The sequence below is a fragment of the Pelophylax lessonae genome (assembly GCF_965119305.1).
Source record: "Pelophylax lessonae genome assembly, chromosome: 7".
NCBI lineage: Eukaryota > Metazoa > Chordata > Amphibia > Anura > Ranidae > Pelophylax > Pelophylax lessonae.
In genome coordinates this window covers 246,809,469-246,825,172 of record NC_138774.1, presented here as the reverse complement: position 1 = coordinate 246,825,172, position 15,704 = coordinate 246,809,469, and the positions used below count along the sequence as shown (strand labels likewise).

General features: G+C 48.7%; 1 protein-coding gene across 3 annotated transcripts in view; it reads right to left on the bottom strand.

Moving 5' to 3' along the window:
• GOLGA1 (golgin A1) overlaps window positions 1-15,704 on the bottom strand; it is a 205,792-nt gene that overhangs the window by 160,021 nt on the left and 30,067 nt on the right. For all 3 annotated transcript variants that reach the window (XM_082262615.1, XM_082262617.1, XM_082262616.1), the window contains one exon: window positions 3,525-3,622. In XM_082262615.1, the coding sequence (XP_082118741.1) occupies window positions 3,525-3,622 (98 nt within the window). The remainder of the gene's footprint in view (window positions 1-3,524; window positions 3,623-15,704) is intronic.

Sequence of the window (15,704 nt, the reverse complement as noted above, 5' to 3'; positions counted from 1 at the left end):
AATTTCCAACGGAGCTATGTGCCAGAAAGAGACATCAGCATAGATGAAACTAATGGCCTACAAGGGAGCAATACATTGCATCAAAGAGGGCACGATTTGGTGTAAAATCCTACATGCTATACAAATCATCAACTGGCTACATTTGGAATTTAGTGATATACACTGAAACAGAAACAAAATTTGATCAAAAATACAGCAATTATGGAATGGCAACATCTTCTGTTCTTTCACTAATCGAGTCATTGTTAGATCAGGGATGACAACTTTTATACATCTCCTGAACTTTATGAGGTTCTACTGCAAAACAAAACCGATGCCTATGGAACTGTAAGGGCTAACCGGAGCGACATGCCGCCACAATGTTTGGCAAAAAGAAGCTCAAGACAGGAGAAATGATTGCCTGGCAGAAAGCCAAAATGATGGCAATGCGATGCTGGGACAATAAAGATGTGTGCCTAATGAGTACATTGCATAATACCTCCACTCTTATGGTATGCATGAAAGGTGGGAAAGAAGTCACAAATAGTGCTAAACTACAACAACATGGGAGGTGTCAGAGCCGACCAAGCAATGACATTCAACCAAGCAATGAGAAAACAGTAAAAGAAGTACTATAAGAAGACCTTCAGACATCTTCTTGAGCAATGCCTGTGGAATGCCTACATTCTGCTTAAAAAAAGAGTGACAAGCCTGTGATTCAATCGGACTTTATTTGGAAAGTTGCTGAACATATCTTTCTGAATCACCAAACACCATCAATGGCTGTGAACAGATCTGGACGTCGTGCTGTTGGCGTTGTCAGCCCGGAATGCCTGACTGGTCGTCACCTCATGGACTACATCCCACCAACTGAGAAAAAGTCAGCACCTACCAGAATGTGAGTGGTTTGTTGCTCGGAGAGAGATGACAATAGAAGGAAAGAAAGGAAACCAGATTCTATTGTCCCAATTGGGACATCCGACTTTGTGCAGTCCCACGTTTCAAAATCTTTGATACCCGAGATGTTTACTAAATCATTATTACAGTGACTAGTAATATTGCGTCCCTTGTTTGTACACATTTCAGTGTTTTTGGTTTGATTATATTATTGAATAAAATGTATTATTATTATAATTTAGGATTTCGTGTTTCAAACTTTATCATACCCGGCATGTCTACTAGACTCTTGTTTGGACAGATTTAAGTGAGTTATTCCTAAGAATTACAGGTCTAAAATATAAAAAAAAAAAAAAAAGATTTCCATGCAAAATAATGTACCGCTTTGAGATAAAAAATTCTAACATAATCAGACCGCCAGGGAGGTTAAATAACAAGCCTAGGTGGTTCACCTAATCTGCCCGTAAAGTGGTGCATCTATATGATGTGTGCACTAAAACCTACTACAGCAAATAATGGATTTTTAAATACAGACTTACCTGTAAAATCCATTTCTTGAAGCACATCACGGGACACAGAGCCATAATTCATAACATATGGGTTATATAGCCACCTACATGTGAAGGACACCAGCAACCAATCAGAAAGGATGTCCCCCTATATAACCCCTCCCACACAGAAAGTACTTCAGTTTTGTAGCAAGCAATAAAGACCCCATAGAAGAAGCGAGGGACCTCTGTGTCCCGTGATGCAGTTCAAGAAATGGATCTTACAGGTAAGCTGTATTAAAAAATGCATTATTCTCTTCATACATCACGGGACACAGAGCCATAAATCATAACATATGGGATGTCCCAAAGCAATGCATCTGAGGGGAGGGGGACACCAAAAAACACCACCATCTGACCACCAAAAGGATTACACTGCTGCCTGCAGAACACTGCGGCCAAATGCGGATTCCTCCTGGGCCTTAACATCCACTCGATAGAGACGAGTGAACGTATGCATGGACAACCAGGTCGCGGCCTTGCAAATTTAAGCCATAGAGGCTTGATGGCGATGTGCCCAAGAGGTACCTACTCCTCTGGTAGAATGTGCCCTTACAGGAAAAGGTGGAACCTTCCCTACTAAATCATATGCCTGGGTAATAACCTGGCGAATCCAATGGGAAATGGGAGACTTAGATGCTGCCAACCCTTTCTTGGGCCCTTCTGGCAGCACAAACAAGCTCTTCTTCTTACGAATCCGAGCTGATTTCTCTAAGTAAAACTTAACTGTACAGCAGGGTGGAATATCGAACCTTGAGAGAGTAGTTCCGGACGCAGTGGAAGAGCCCAAGACCTCGTCGCTGCCAACCTTTGGATTTGTGAATACCAAACCCTTCTTGGCCATGCCGGAGCTACCAGAATTACTGGGTTCCCCTCTAGCTGGATCCTATGCAACAGACGCGGTATCAGCTGCACCAGAGGAAAGCCATAAATCAGGGAATACTCCTCCCATGGAGTCACCAAAGCATCCACTCCGACTGCGAATGGATCCCTGGTCCTGGATACAAACCTCTTCAACTTGTTGTTGAACCTGGATGCCAACAGATCTACGTCTGGGACCCCCCAGCATAGGCAGATTGAAAAATCTTGGGATGTAAGACCCTGGCGAAAAAACGGAGGTACTTCCTGTTTGAGAGGGGTTATATAGGGGGACATCCTTTCTGATTGGTTGCCAGTGTCCTTCACCTGTAGATGGTTATATAACCCATATGTTATGATTTATGGCTCTGTGTCCTGTGATGTACGAAGAGAAAACAGACATTTACAAAATAAAAAGCCATTTAAAAACTGTTAGTAAATGACACCCTCCTGCGGCTTTAAAATAAAAAGCCATTTAAAAACGGTTAGTAAATGACACCCCCTTGCTGCTTTATTCTGTTTGTAAACAAAGTGGTTGTGGAATCCCTTCATTCATACCAGACCCTTATCTTAAATGAGGGTCTGATACAGATGTTATTGGGGGTCCCCATGCAAGAAAAAAAAATGCATAGAGGGGTTAAATGTGTACCTAGGGGAATGCTTCTAAGTGTATGGGGGTTGGGCATTTGAAATGATCACAGAGACCTGTGATCCTATATAGAAGGATCACAGGAGCTCTGTGATCATTCCAGAGAGAAGAATGGTCAGCTGTGTTTACAACAGTCGACCCTTCTCCCTCTCAGCGGGGAGCAAGCAGGGGTGGCAGACAGGAATCGGAGCCGGCTGCTCCGTGCATCGGAGTCCCCGCTGCAGAGTTGCAGGCGCGTGACTGACGTAGAGCTACATCGGCTCACGCAGGAGGGGCTGCCTACTGGCCGGGAAGTAGATAAAAAACCTTACTGACTTTACAACTCTTTTAAACATGTCACGGTTCAGCCATTTAGGGCCGAGTCTCAAATGTCTAGTCAAAGCCTAGACTACATGTGCTAGGGTGAGTATATATGAGTAATCAGCCCTGACGAGCTATGTCATGTATGCTGTGTCTTGCGGACCAGTCACTTCCAGGAGACAAGAATGTGTTTTCCACAGTGGCTGAATCCTTTAGTTAAAACAGGAAGATGTTGTAAACATATTTTAATAGTATTAAAATCGTATTGCAATAGAGAAACTCAAATTACTGACCTGATCCTTCTTCTCAAGAGCCAGGGCATGTTCTTCAGCTATCTTGGTTCGGTGTGCTTGATGGTTCTCGTTTTGCTCTTGAAATTTCCGTACTGTTGCTAGTATAAAAAAATATATATATCTATGTTACTATTTGTCCTCCAACCTTAAGTGTTTTTTAAAGTTTTTTTAAAGCTACATAACAGGTGGAATACATGTAAGGGTCTGTTTTACTTGAATTTCTACCAATCCTGTTATGAGGTTTGCACAACCCTATCACACAGCCAGGTGGAGGACACCACCTAAAAAATAAGAAATGTAGTGGTGTCCTCAATCCACTTACAGCCTTGCTAGCTAGGCAGTGAAAGGATCCAAGCAGAGGTAATCTTATTTATGAATGGAAAGACAGAAAGTCCATAAAACAGCTTTTAGCATTTGGAGGGATTACTGAAAAGGCACCTTTCAGCTATCGCCTTGACACATTTTACATTCTAAGTTGTATGGATAAAGCAGAACTTTACCCACAACAACTTTGGCATTGCTCCTGTTTCTTCTTGCCAGAGGCTGCCATTTTGCTAAAGCCCAGGGCCCTCAGCAGCAGTAAATCATAAAGCAGAACTAAACCCATCGATTTAATGGTTGCAAAAAAGAGTTACATTCCTCGAATGCCGGGATTACTGTCAAGTTGCTTGTGTCCTCAACCAAACTATCAAAAGGTTGGGGTCATAATTGATCACGCGTGCAGCACCATGCCAGTTAGAGATCAAAGAGCAGAAAGCTTTCCTGACTGTAAAGGATAGGAGGGTCTAATTCCGCTTTAAAGTGGAGTTTTGCCTCCCCCTCCAAAAATTAAAAGTCAACAGCTACACATACTGTAGCTGCTGACTTTTAATATTAGGACACTTACCTGTCCTGGAGGCCAGCGATGTCAGCACCGCAGGCGATGCTGCGTGCTGCTGCCGCCATTACCGGTTAGGGAACCACGGCAGTGAAGCCTTGCGGCTTCACTGGCAGGTCCCTACTGCGCATGCCTGAAGCGCGCTGCGCATTCGGATTTGCGCGGCGGCGGGGGAAGGGCCCAAACTTCCGAGGGACGGTGCCGCTGGCCCGCCGTCTCCCGACAGTGGGGAACGGTACCTGTCAAAAACAGGAAGGTGCCAAATGTGGCACCGGAGGGGGGGGGGGGGCAAAAGAGCGGAAGTTCCACTTTTGGGTGGAACTCCGCTTTAAGGCTTTCAGCAGATCAGCCTCTATAAACCTCGGCAGTGCCTAAAAATGGAGAGCAACTGAGTATGTGCAGACAGTGTATTACTGGATTTGAAACAGTATAGACACTTGTTTTTAATGTTTTACATAGCTATACCTGTAAAAGGGCCCAGCCTGAAGCGATCTAGCAGGAACTAATTTTCCGACTAAAGTATCACGTGAAGCATTTTCAGGTGCAAAATATGTCAATGCACTTGTGCTGGCACACTAGGTGACACTTGTTCCTTTAACAAAAAATAAATTTGGCTAGAGCCACATCCGCAATGTACAATACAAGAAAGATGCGGGGCCAGATAAGCCGGCCCCCACCTAACCGGACTTTAAAGGCTCAGCATTGGAGACAACGAGATAAAAAATAACGGAATTTTTGTAAAATCTTACCTGTAAAATTCCTTTCTCTGAGTCCTCCGACAGTCGCCGCCTCTTCATATTCGTCACATATGGGGTATTAGACTTTGCTCCGAAGGAGTAGCTAGGCAACAGAATATGTTAACATTAAAGCTTTTAACATATCCCACCCTCAAGGGGTGGTCCCCTCAGTCAATACCCTCCTACTTCCTGCAACCATATCTCAGTTTTAGTGGAATAGCAGTAGAGTATACAACCAAACCCCAAAAGAGGGGCGGGGGCGGCGACTGTCGGAGGACTCAGAGAAAGGAATTTTACAGGTAAGATTTTACAAAAATTCAGTTTTCTCTTACGTCCTCCGACAGTCGCCGCCTCTTCATATTCGTCACTTATGGGGACGTCCCAAAGCAGTGCAAACATGAGGGGTGGGAAACGCATCCGCGCCGAAAGGCAACGCAGTCTCCGCAGCAAAGAAAGGAACCTTACTAAAGGAAGGAACCCAGCTGGGCAACAGGAAAAAACAGGTGCTCAACAGGAGCAACAACCCAGGAAAAGACAAATAACCAGGGGATAAAAAAACTTATCCCAACAGCCAGTGGTCCCCACAAGGGACCCTAGGGAACCGCCGCACTAAGAACCTTGCGGCCAAAGGAAGCATCCGCCGATGCCTGAACATCTACTTTGTAGAATTTTGTGAAAGTGTGCACGGTCGACCAAGTCGCCGCCTTACACACCTGGGCTACAGAAGCCCCATGACGACAGGCCCAAGACGTACTCAGAGATCTAGTAGAATGCGCCTTCACAGGAACAGGGGGAACCTTCCCCTGCAAAGCATAGGCCTGTTCAATGGTCTGCCTGATCCATTTGGCGATGGTAGAGGCCGACGCCGCCATGCCCTTCCGAGGACCCTCTGGAAGAACAAACAAGGAATCCGTCTTTCGAAAAGACTCAGTCGATTTAAGGTAAACCCTTATCGCTTGAATGTAATCTCACCTCCTTTGGATGTTTAGGCTTCGCGCACAGCGAAGGCAAGACAATATCCTCATTAAGATGGAATTCCGAAACTCGTTTCGGAAGAAAAGAAGGATTAGGTCGCAAGACCACCTTATCCAAATGAACAACCAGATACGGAGACTTGCAGGACAAAGCTGCCAGCTCCGACACCCTGCGAGCCGAAGTGATCGCCACCAAAAAGGCGACCTTTTTGGACAACATAGACAACGAGATCTCCCTGATCTGTTCAAAAGGAGCACGTTGCAACACGGATAGAACGAGATTCAAGTCCCAAGGGGGCAGAGGATCCCTCCTAGGAGGAACCAGATGCCGCACACCCTGAACAAAAGTGCCAACCAAGGAGTTGGAAGCCACGGGAGGTTGAAACAGAACGGCCAGCGCAGACACCTGACCCTTTATCGTAGCCAGCGCCAAACACTGATCGACACCCGTTTGAAGGAAGGACAGCACTCGGGAAACCGAGTACGTGCGGGGAGAAAATCCCCTGGACTCACACCAAGCAAAAATTCAAGTTAGACTTACCGGTAACTTGTTTTCCAATAGTCTTTCAGGACAGCACCTTAGAGAGATGGCTCCTCCCTCTCCTCATCAGGAAACACCCCATCCACCAGATTTTAAAAGGAGGCTTCTCCCACCATTCATCAGTTTGTAGAAGAGTACCTCCGGCCCATGCTGGAACACATAAACAGATATGGTTAATCACAGCAATACATTTTATACAATAGGGCGGGATCCTCCTGCTGTCCTGAAAGACTATTGGAAAACAAGTTACCGGTAAGTCTAACTTGAATTTTCCCTAAAACGTCTTTCAGGACAGCACCTTAGAGAGGATTATCGAGACTTACTCAATTTAGGGAGGGACCACAGCTTGCAGGACCTTTCTGCCAAAAGCCTGATCTTCAGCTGCCAAAAGGTCCAACCTATAGTGTCTTGCAAATGTAAAGTAGCTTGACCACGTAGCCGCTTTGCAGATTTGATCTGGAGTGGCACCAGCTTTCTCTGCCCATGTAGTGGCTAACGCTCTAGTAGAGTGAGCTCTGATCCCCTGCGGGGGAGACAATTTCATTTGGGAGTAAGCCTCTGAAATAGCGGATCTGAGCCATCTGGCTATTGATCCTTTTGATGCTTGGCGACCTTTTTTGTTGCCAGAGAAAAGAACAAAAAGAGAGTTTGATGATCTAAACTCTTTAGTAACCTCCAAGTAGTGTATAAGAACCCTTCTTACATCTAGGTAGTGAAAGCTTTCTTCCTTATCTCCTGATGGATTAGGACAGAAGGTAGGCAACACAATTTCTTGTGATCGGTTTCTCGTTGAAGCTACTTTTGGGAGAAACCCTGGATCCGTCTTGAGAATTATCCTATCTGGATATATGGACAAGAAAGGTTCGATAGCTGATAAAGCATGTAATTCACTGATTCTTCTTGCTGATGTTATTGCCACCAAGAAGACTGTCTTGAGGGTAAGGTTTTTTAGTGTAACCGTTTCTAGTGGTTCAAAAGGTTCCTTTGTGAAAGCCTGAAGGACCACCGACAAATCCCATTTGGGGAAGCTTCTGATAGGCACTGGTCTGGAGCGGGTAAGGGCCCTGAAGAATCTGATGATTAAAGATTCTGAAGAAATGGGCCTTTCCAAGAATACCCCCAGGGCTGTAACTTGTACCTTGAGGGTACTTACTGCCAAGCCTTTTCCTGCGCCCTCCTGTAGGAACTCCAAAATTGAAGTAATACTGACCCATTTTTGATCTTTCGATTCACACCAGGTATTATATGTCTTCCAAACTTTTGCATATATATTCCTTGTGACTTTTTTCCTACTGGAAAGTAGAGTAGCAATTAATGCGTCTGAAAATCCTTTCCTTTTCAGCAGTTGCTCCTCAGATACCAGGCGGTGAACTTTAGCTTTTCCACTTCTGGATGATAAACTGGACCTTGAAACAGTAGGTCTTGACGAGGAGGGAGCTGAAAAGCAGGTTTGACTGATAGTTGAAGGACAGTCGAAAACCAAACCCTTTTGGGCCAATAAGGAGTGATCAGGATCACTGAGGCTCTTTCCATTTGGATTTTTCTCAACACCAATGGAATGAGCTGGAAGGGGGGGGAAGGCATACCCCAACCTGAATCTCCAGGGATGTGCCAGGGAATCTACTCCCAGAGAGTTGTCGTTTCTGTGGAGTGAGAAGTAAAGTGGAAGTTTTGCGTTTTCTTTCGTTGCAAACAGATCCACCTCTGGCTTTCCCCAAGTCTTGGTTATCAACATAAAGACTTCTGGGTTCAAGCTCCATTCTGCTTCTCGGATCTTCTGCCTGCTTAAATAATCCGCCACACTGTTTAGTGTACCTTTTAGGTGGATTGCTGACAAGGAAAGTAACTGCCTTTCCGCCCATTGCAGAATTTCCGTTGCCAAAAGCTGTAGGGTTTTGCTTCTTGTGCCCCCTTGCTTGTTTAGATATGCCACTGTAGTGGCGTTGTCTGAAAGGACTTGAACATGAGTCCCCTGAAGATTTTGAGAGAAGGCAGTTAGGGCTAGGCCGACTGCCTTTAATTCCTTCCAATTTGAGGATTTTCTTGTCTCGGTCTGAGACCAAACCCCCTGTGCCAGGTTTTGGTTCCAGTGGGCTCCCCACCCCCACCTGCTGGCATCCGTTGTTAACCTCTGGTCTGCCGGGAAGGACCAGGCCAAACCCTGAGACAAGGTTATCCGATTTCTCCACCACCAAAGGGACCTCTTGACCTTGGTGGGGATTTTTACCTTTAAGTCCAAAGTCTCTGGATTGTGATCCCAGATTCTGAGGAGGAAATATTGGAGTGGTCGAAAATGCAGCCTTGCCCATTGGACAGCTGGAATTGATGCAGTCAGGTTTCCAAGGACTGACATGATCTCTCTGATCGACCACCACTGATTTGTTTGTAGCCTTGCTACCAAATTCTGTATTTTGACCTGTTTGTCTTCTGGTAGGAAGATTCTTTGTTCCACAGAGCATAACTGAAAACCTAGGAACTGAACCCGCTGAGCCGGTGTGAGATTCGATTTCTTGATGTTCACTATCCATCCCAGAGCTTCTAGATGACCTCTTGCCTTGTGCAGGTCCTCTTGAAGTTTTTCCTTTGACGGGGCAAAGAAAAGCAGGTCGTCCAGGTAAGGCACCACAGAGATTCCCTGAAGGCGGAGGGGAGCTAGACACTCTGCCATTACCTTCGTAAAAATACGAGGGGAGGATGATAGCCCGAAAGGGAGTGCTTTGAATTGGATATGGAGCATTTCCTTTCCCAGATTTACTGCCAACCTTAGGAATCTCTGTGAGCGAGGGGCAATAGGGATATGTAGGTAAGCATCCCTTAAGTCGATTGATGCCATGAAGCATCCTTTTGTTAACAGGGTTCTGACTGTAAGAATTGAGTCCATTCGAAACTTTTTGTACAGAACTGACCTGTTTAATGGTTTCAGATTCAGTATAAGACGAAAATCCCCCGATGGTTTCTTTATCAAAAATATGTGGGAATAAAATCCCTGATGTTGTTCCTCCACTGGAACTGGACAGACAACTCCCTGTCGCCTCAGGTCCTTTAACAGGTCCATCATAGCCAGGGCTTTTTCTGCATCTCTTGGGAGGTTTGTGACAAAGAACCTTTCGGGTGGCGTCTCTGAAAACTCTATGTTGTAGCCTTGGGACAGCATACCCAGAATGTATTGATTTTCTGTTATGGCTGCCCAATAGGGGAGGAATTCCCTCAATCTTCCTCCCACCGGCAATGTCTTGTCATTGTGTTTTGTTGGTTGACACAGGAGGATGGAAGAGAACACCTCCTTTCCCTTTGGGTTTTTGTGTCGACCAGTTTCTTCTCTTCTCCTGGGGTCTGCTATTTTGCTGAGCTTTTTGAGGTCGAAAAAGCTTCTTTGCTGCCTGTTTCTTCTTCACAGGAAAAGACTTCTTTTTGTCTGCTGTTCTATCTAGAACAGAGTCTAGCCCAGGCCCGAATAGTAGATCCCCTTGAAAAGGAAGTCCACACAGCTTATTTTTAGAAGCTGTATCTCCAGGCCATGTCTTTAACCAAAGAGCCCTTCTGGCTGAGTTGGATAAAGCTGCAGATCTTGCTGTCTTCACTGACTCTGCTGAAGCGTCAGCAATGAAGGCTATGGCCGTGGAGAGCGTGGAAAAGGAATCCAAAATTTCCTGTTTAGGTGAATCTGCTGTGATGTGTGCTTTTAGCTGGCTAAGCCAGTATTCCAGATTCCTGGACACACAGGTTACTGCCATGGCAGGTTTCAGACTCCCCATGATGGATTGCCAGGATCTCTTAAGTTGCTGGTCCATCTTCTTATCCATGGGATCCCTCAGGATTCCCATGTCTTCAAATGCTAGGTCTGTTGACCTAGAAACCTGGGAGAAGGCTGCATCAATCTTTGGCATCTTATTCCAGGGAGCTCCTGGGTCCTCATCAAAAGGAAATCGCCTTTTAAAGGCTTTAGGGAAGAAGGTTTTCTTTTCCGGATCAGCCCACTCATGTTTTATTGCATCTGAGATGGTCTGATGCACTGGGAAGATACGGCCCTTAGGCTCTTCCAAGCCTGCATACATTTTGTCATGTAGGGACAGTTCCTTCTTTTCCTCCTCTAGACCCAGGGTGATGTAAACTGCCCTCAGGAGACCATCCACTTGCTCTAAGGATAGTTTGTATTTAGTGGGCCTGCTTTGTGCCCCTCCCTCCTCTTCTTCCTCTGAATCCTCCTTGGAATGTGAGGGGGAATTATCTCCTTGGGTGGAAGGAACCCCTTCTGTCCCCACCGAAGGAACCAATTGTGAACCCTGAGAGGACAGTGAGGCTGATGGCTGACTCAGGGCAGGGTCCTGTAGGGATGACCGAAAAGATTGGATGGTAGCATCCAATTCCTTCCTCACAGATGCGACTAAATCGCCACAAACTGCAGATGCTTCTTCCTTTACTAGTGCATCAATACATCCCTGGCAAAGTGTCTTTTTCCAACTTTCCGACAACTTTGCTTTGCATGAAGGACACTTTCTCTTGAAAACAGTTTCAGAGCTTTTAGCCTGGAAGACATGAATGGGAAAACATACACATGCTTCTTAAAAGTCAGCCTGATCCTCAGGGCCACCAAAGGTGCACAGAAAGACATTTAAAGGGAAGTCCCATGTGCCCTGACAGGCCCCCAGCCACCGGGGGGAAAGATAAAAGGGATGGAGAGAGACCCCACAGTAAGATAGGCCATATAAAGATACCCCTTACCTGGGCCTTACTGGTGCCTGTGCCTGTCCCACTCGCTGAAGAAGCTTCCATCGCTTGGCAGCGGTATCACCCGTGGCTTCAGTACCGGTTCCGGAGACCAAAGCGCACCTGCACTGGACCGGATCCGGAATAAGGCACCAGCTTGCTCCTCCCTTCTTCCTCTGCGTCCGGCGGAAATGACGCCATACGCCCCCTGCAGAACGCTGCCCTTTCCGGAACCTCACTTCCGGTCCGGACGAGCGTCACTCGATCCGGAGAAATGGCGGCAAATTTGAAAAAAAGGCGGCGGAAGCCTAAGAAAAATCGTTCCGCTCCTCCAAGATGCCTTCCCAGGGCTGTGCTCTGCGGGGTCCTGACTCAGCCTAGAGCACTGAAGAGGAAGAAGGAGCCCATGCACTGCAGTCGGTCGCGTGAATGGGAGAAGCAACCGTCTCCAAAAAAGGGTAGGTGGACGTAGGAAGCCCGGTCTCTCAGGATAGCACCTTAAGAGCCCAGCTCCCCACAGAGGTGTTCCTCGGCCGGAGGAAACACAAAAACTGATGAATGGTGGGAGAAGCCTCCTTTTAAAATCTGGTGGATGGGGTGTTTCCTGATGAGGAGAGGGAGGAGCCATCTCTCTAAGGTGCTGTCCTGAAAGACGTTTTAGGGAAATAGGCCTTCCAAGTACGGTAATAAACCTTCCCCGAGGAAGACTTCCTCGCGTTGATCAAGGTATGAACGACCTCTGGGGAGAGACCCTTCTCCCTCAGGACCTCGGTCTCAACAGCCAGGCCGTCAAAGCCAGCGACTGTAAAGCAGGATGGTATATCGGTCCTTGAGACAGGAGATCGTCTCGAAGAGGCAGACGCCACGGGGCGTCGACCGCCAGATTCACGAGGTCTGCGTACCAGGACCGGCGAGGCCAGTCCGGTGCCACAAGAATCACCGTGCTGCGTTCCGAGTGTAACCTGCGAAGGAACCTGGACAGCAACTGAATCGGTGGAAACGCGTACATCAGCCTGTACTGATGCCACGGGGCCACTAACACGTCCGACGCGTCTGCCCGAGGGTCGCGCGTCCTTGCCACGAACCTTCTCACCTTGTTGTTGAGACGAGACGCGAACAGGTCCACCTCTGGAAGACCCCACTTCGCGCACAACATCTGGAAGACAGCCGGGTGGAGAGACCATTCCCCCTGATCCAGGGTCTGGCGACTCAGATAGTCCGCCTGCCAGTTCTCCACCCCCGGAATGTGATCGCCGGGACATGAGCCTCGGCCCAGGACAGAATGTCGGCCACTTCGAGCCGCTCGGGCACTCCTGGTGCCCCCTTGGTGGTTGATGTAGGCCACCGCCGTGGCATTGTCCGTCTGCACCCGAACCGGGCAGCCCTGCAGCCGGTCCGTCCAGCGATGAAGACAGAGATTTATCGCACGCAATTCCAGAATGTTGATCGGAAGGGAGGACTCCCCCTCCGACCAAGTCCCCTGGGCGGACAGAACGCCCAGAACACCACCCCAGCCCAACAGGCTGGCATCCGTGGTGATTACCGTCCACGAGATAGGACGAAACGACTTGCCCCCGGACACCATCGGGGACTGGAGCCACCACAGAAGGTCTCTTCTGGTGCGATGACTCAACGAGATTTGAAGATCCAGAGATTGAGGTCGCCCGTCCCACATGGACAGGATCTCCGCTTGGAGACCCCGCGTGTGAAACTGGGCGAAGGGAATCGCCTCGAAGGCCGAGACCATCAATCCCAGACATCTCATGCACGTCCGCAGAGACGAGTGCGGAACGTCCCTGAGGGACCTGACTTCCTCCTGAAGAGTTCTGAGTTTGTCTTCGGGCAGGAAGACCTTCGCCTGCACCGAGTCCAGAATCATTCCCAGGTAGGGAAGACGAACCGACGGACTCAGCGTCGACTTTGGAAAATTTATCGTCCAACCAAACTCCTGCAGAGTTTGCATCGTGACAGACAGGACCTTCTCCAGACCCTGGCTGGTCGCAGACCGAACCAGAATGTCGTCCAGATACCCCAGGACAGAAATGCCCTGGGCCCTCAACAATGCCAGAACCGGTGCAAGCACCTTGGTGAAGACCCGCGGAGCCGAGGCGAGACCAAAAGGCAACGCCACAAACTGGTAGTGATCCTCCGCAATGGCAAATCGAAGGTACCTCTGGTGACCCTCGAAAATGGGGATGTGAAGATACGCATCCTTCAAAATCGATGGAGGCCATGAATTCCCCCGGAACCAAGGCAGCCACCACCGACTGCAGGGATTCCATGCGGAACTTGCGAACCCGCACAGAGCGGTTCAGAGCCTTCAAGTCCAGAATTGGACGAACCTTGCCTTCCTTTCTGGGCACGGTGAACAGATTGGAATAAAACCCCCGAAATCTGTCCCGATGAGGCACCGGAACTACCACTCCCTGAGCCCTCAGGTCCCGCACCGCCAGGTGCAGGTCCCGTAAACGCTCTGGAGACAGTTGAAGATTTGAGGGAAAAAATCTGCTCTCCGGCCGAGAGAGAAACTCGATCTTGTAACCAGATCGAACGATCTCCTGAACCCATCTGTCCCGCACGCGGGCCAGCCAGGGCTGAAGAAAACCGAGCAAGCGTCCCCCCACCCCAAAACTGGGTGAGGGCGCCCCTTCAGGCCGCACTGTTATGGGCTGCGGATCCGGATTGACCGGACTTCTGTTTACCAGACCAGGGCTTCTGCTGAGAGCCTTGACCTTTGAACGGTTTGCCCTTGTAGTGCGACCGAAAGGCACGAAAGGACCCCTGAGGGGGCCGAAAATTAGCATGCTTCTTCCCAGAAGCCCCCTTAGCCTTGGGGAAATGGGGCAAGAGAGTGCTCTTACCTCCGGTGATCCCCTTAATCAACACATCCAAGGACTCCCCAAAAAGGCGAGACCCATCATAAGGCAGATTGGCTAAGGTCTTACGTGAAGACTGGTCCACCGACCAACATTTCAACCAAACCAGGCGGCGAGACAACACCGCCACGCTGTGCACACGTGCAGCCAACGGAACTAGGTCCAAGTCCGCATCACACAGATACATGACACCCTGGTGGATTTGATCCACCATGTCCAGGGTCGCCGGTGAGGCCGAATCGGCCACTAGGACGCGCCTAAGCATCTGCGTCCAACTTGCGATCGCCTGGGCCGCCATGAGAGAAGCAAACAGAGCCTTAAGCATAGAACCCGTAACAGAATAAGTATGACGGGCAAGAGACTCCAATCTCCTATCCGTGGCATCACGGAACACAGGGGAATCCTCTGCAGGAATCGCAGTGGATTTGTTTAAAACCGCAATTGCGTGATCCACTGGGGGAGGCACACACCACCTTTCATCAGTGGAAGGCGAGAAAGGATAACGCAGCTTGAACCTACTAGGTACAGCAAAAGGTTTGCGCAGATTGCGCCATTGTTCCTTAACAGCGCGCTGAAAATCATCATTGCAGGGAAAACCCTGCGGCGTCCTGCGTTTTCTCTGCGTCCCATAAGCCGCCAAGGCAGCGGGGGGACACACTTCATCCTGCAAACGCAGCGTTTGCTTTATGGAAGCAATCAATTCATCCATGATTGCAAGCTCTTCAGGCGAGCCAGGGGGAGAATTATCAACCCCTTCAACTTCAGCTTCCACCTCAGACCCCACTAGATCCAGGGAGGAGCGGGACCCCGATAAGGAGGCCTCCGCCATAACAGCCCCATCACCTTCACCCTCAGAATCAGAGGAAAGAGCAACTCTGGGTCTTTTAGTAGATTGGAGCAGCCACCAGCATCTGCACCTGAGCAGCAAGGCCAGCCACAATAGAGGCTAAATCCCCCCCTGGGGGGGAAACAGCGGTCCCCTGGCTTTCCACCAAGGCGGTAGGAAATTTGCCCTCCTGAGAATCCATTGCCCCTATAACAAATGCCGGATAATAAAGGGTTAACTGCCCCTTTAACAAGCGCGGCGAGCGCAGCCCACCGCACCACACACAAGCACAATGAGACCCCCACAGGGACAATAAAACTGACACAGGCAATGGATAGGAAGGATATAACCTGAGGAGACCCTCGCCGCTGCTGCTGCCTCGATCGGTGTTCCTGGAGAAGAGGAAGTGATGCTGCCAGGGCGCTCTATGAAAGCCTATGGGAGGCTACAAGAAAATGGCCGCCATGCATGTAGAACCTGCGGCCGGAGAGAGTGTAGGCAAAATGGCGCCGTTTGGCGCCGAAACCGCCGCTCCACAGTACAGTAAAACACACATGTCATCCATGTATAAAAACAACATGTGAGATCGCCGCAGCGATCGCTGTATAGTGCCCAAACATGCCACAAAACATGCCTCACAGC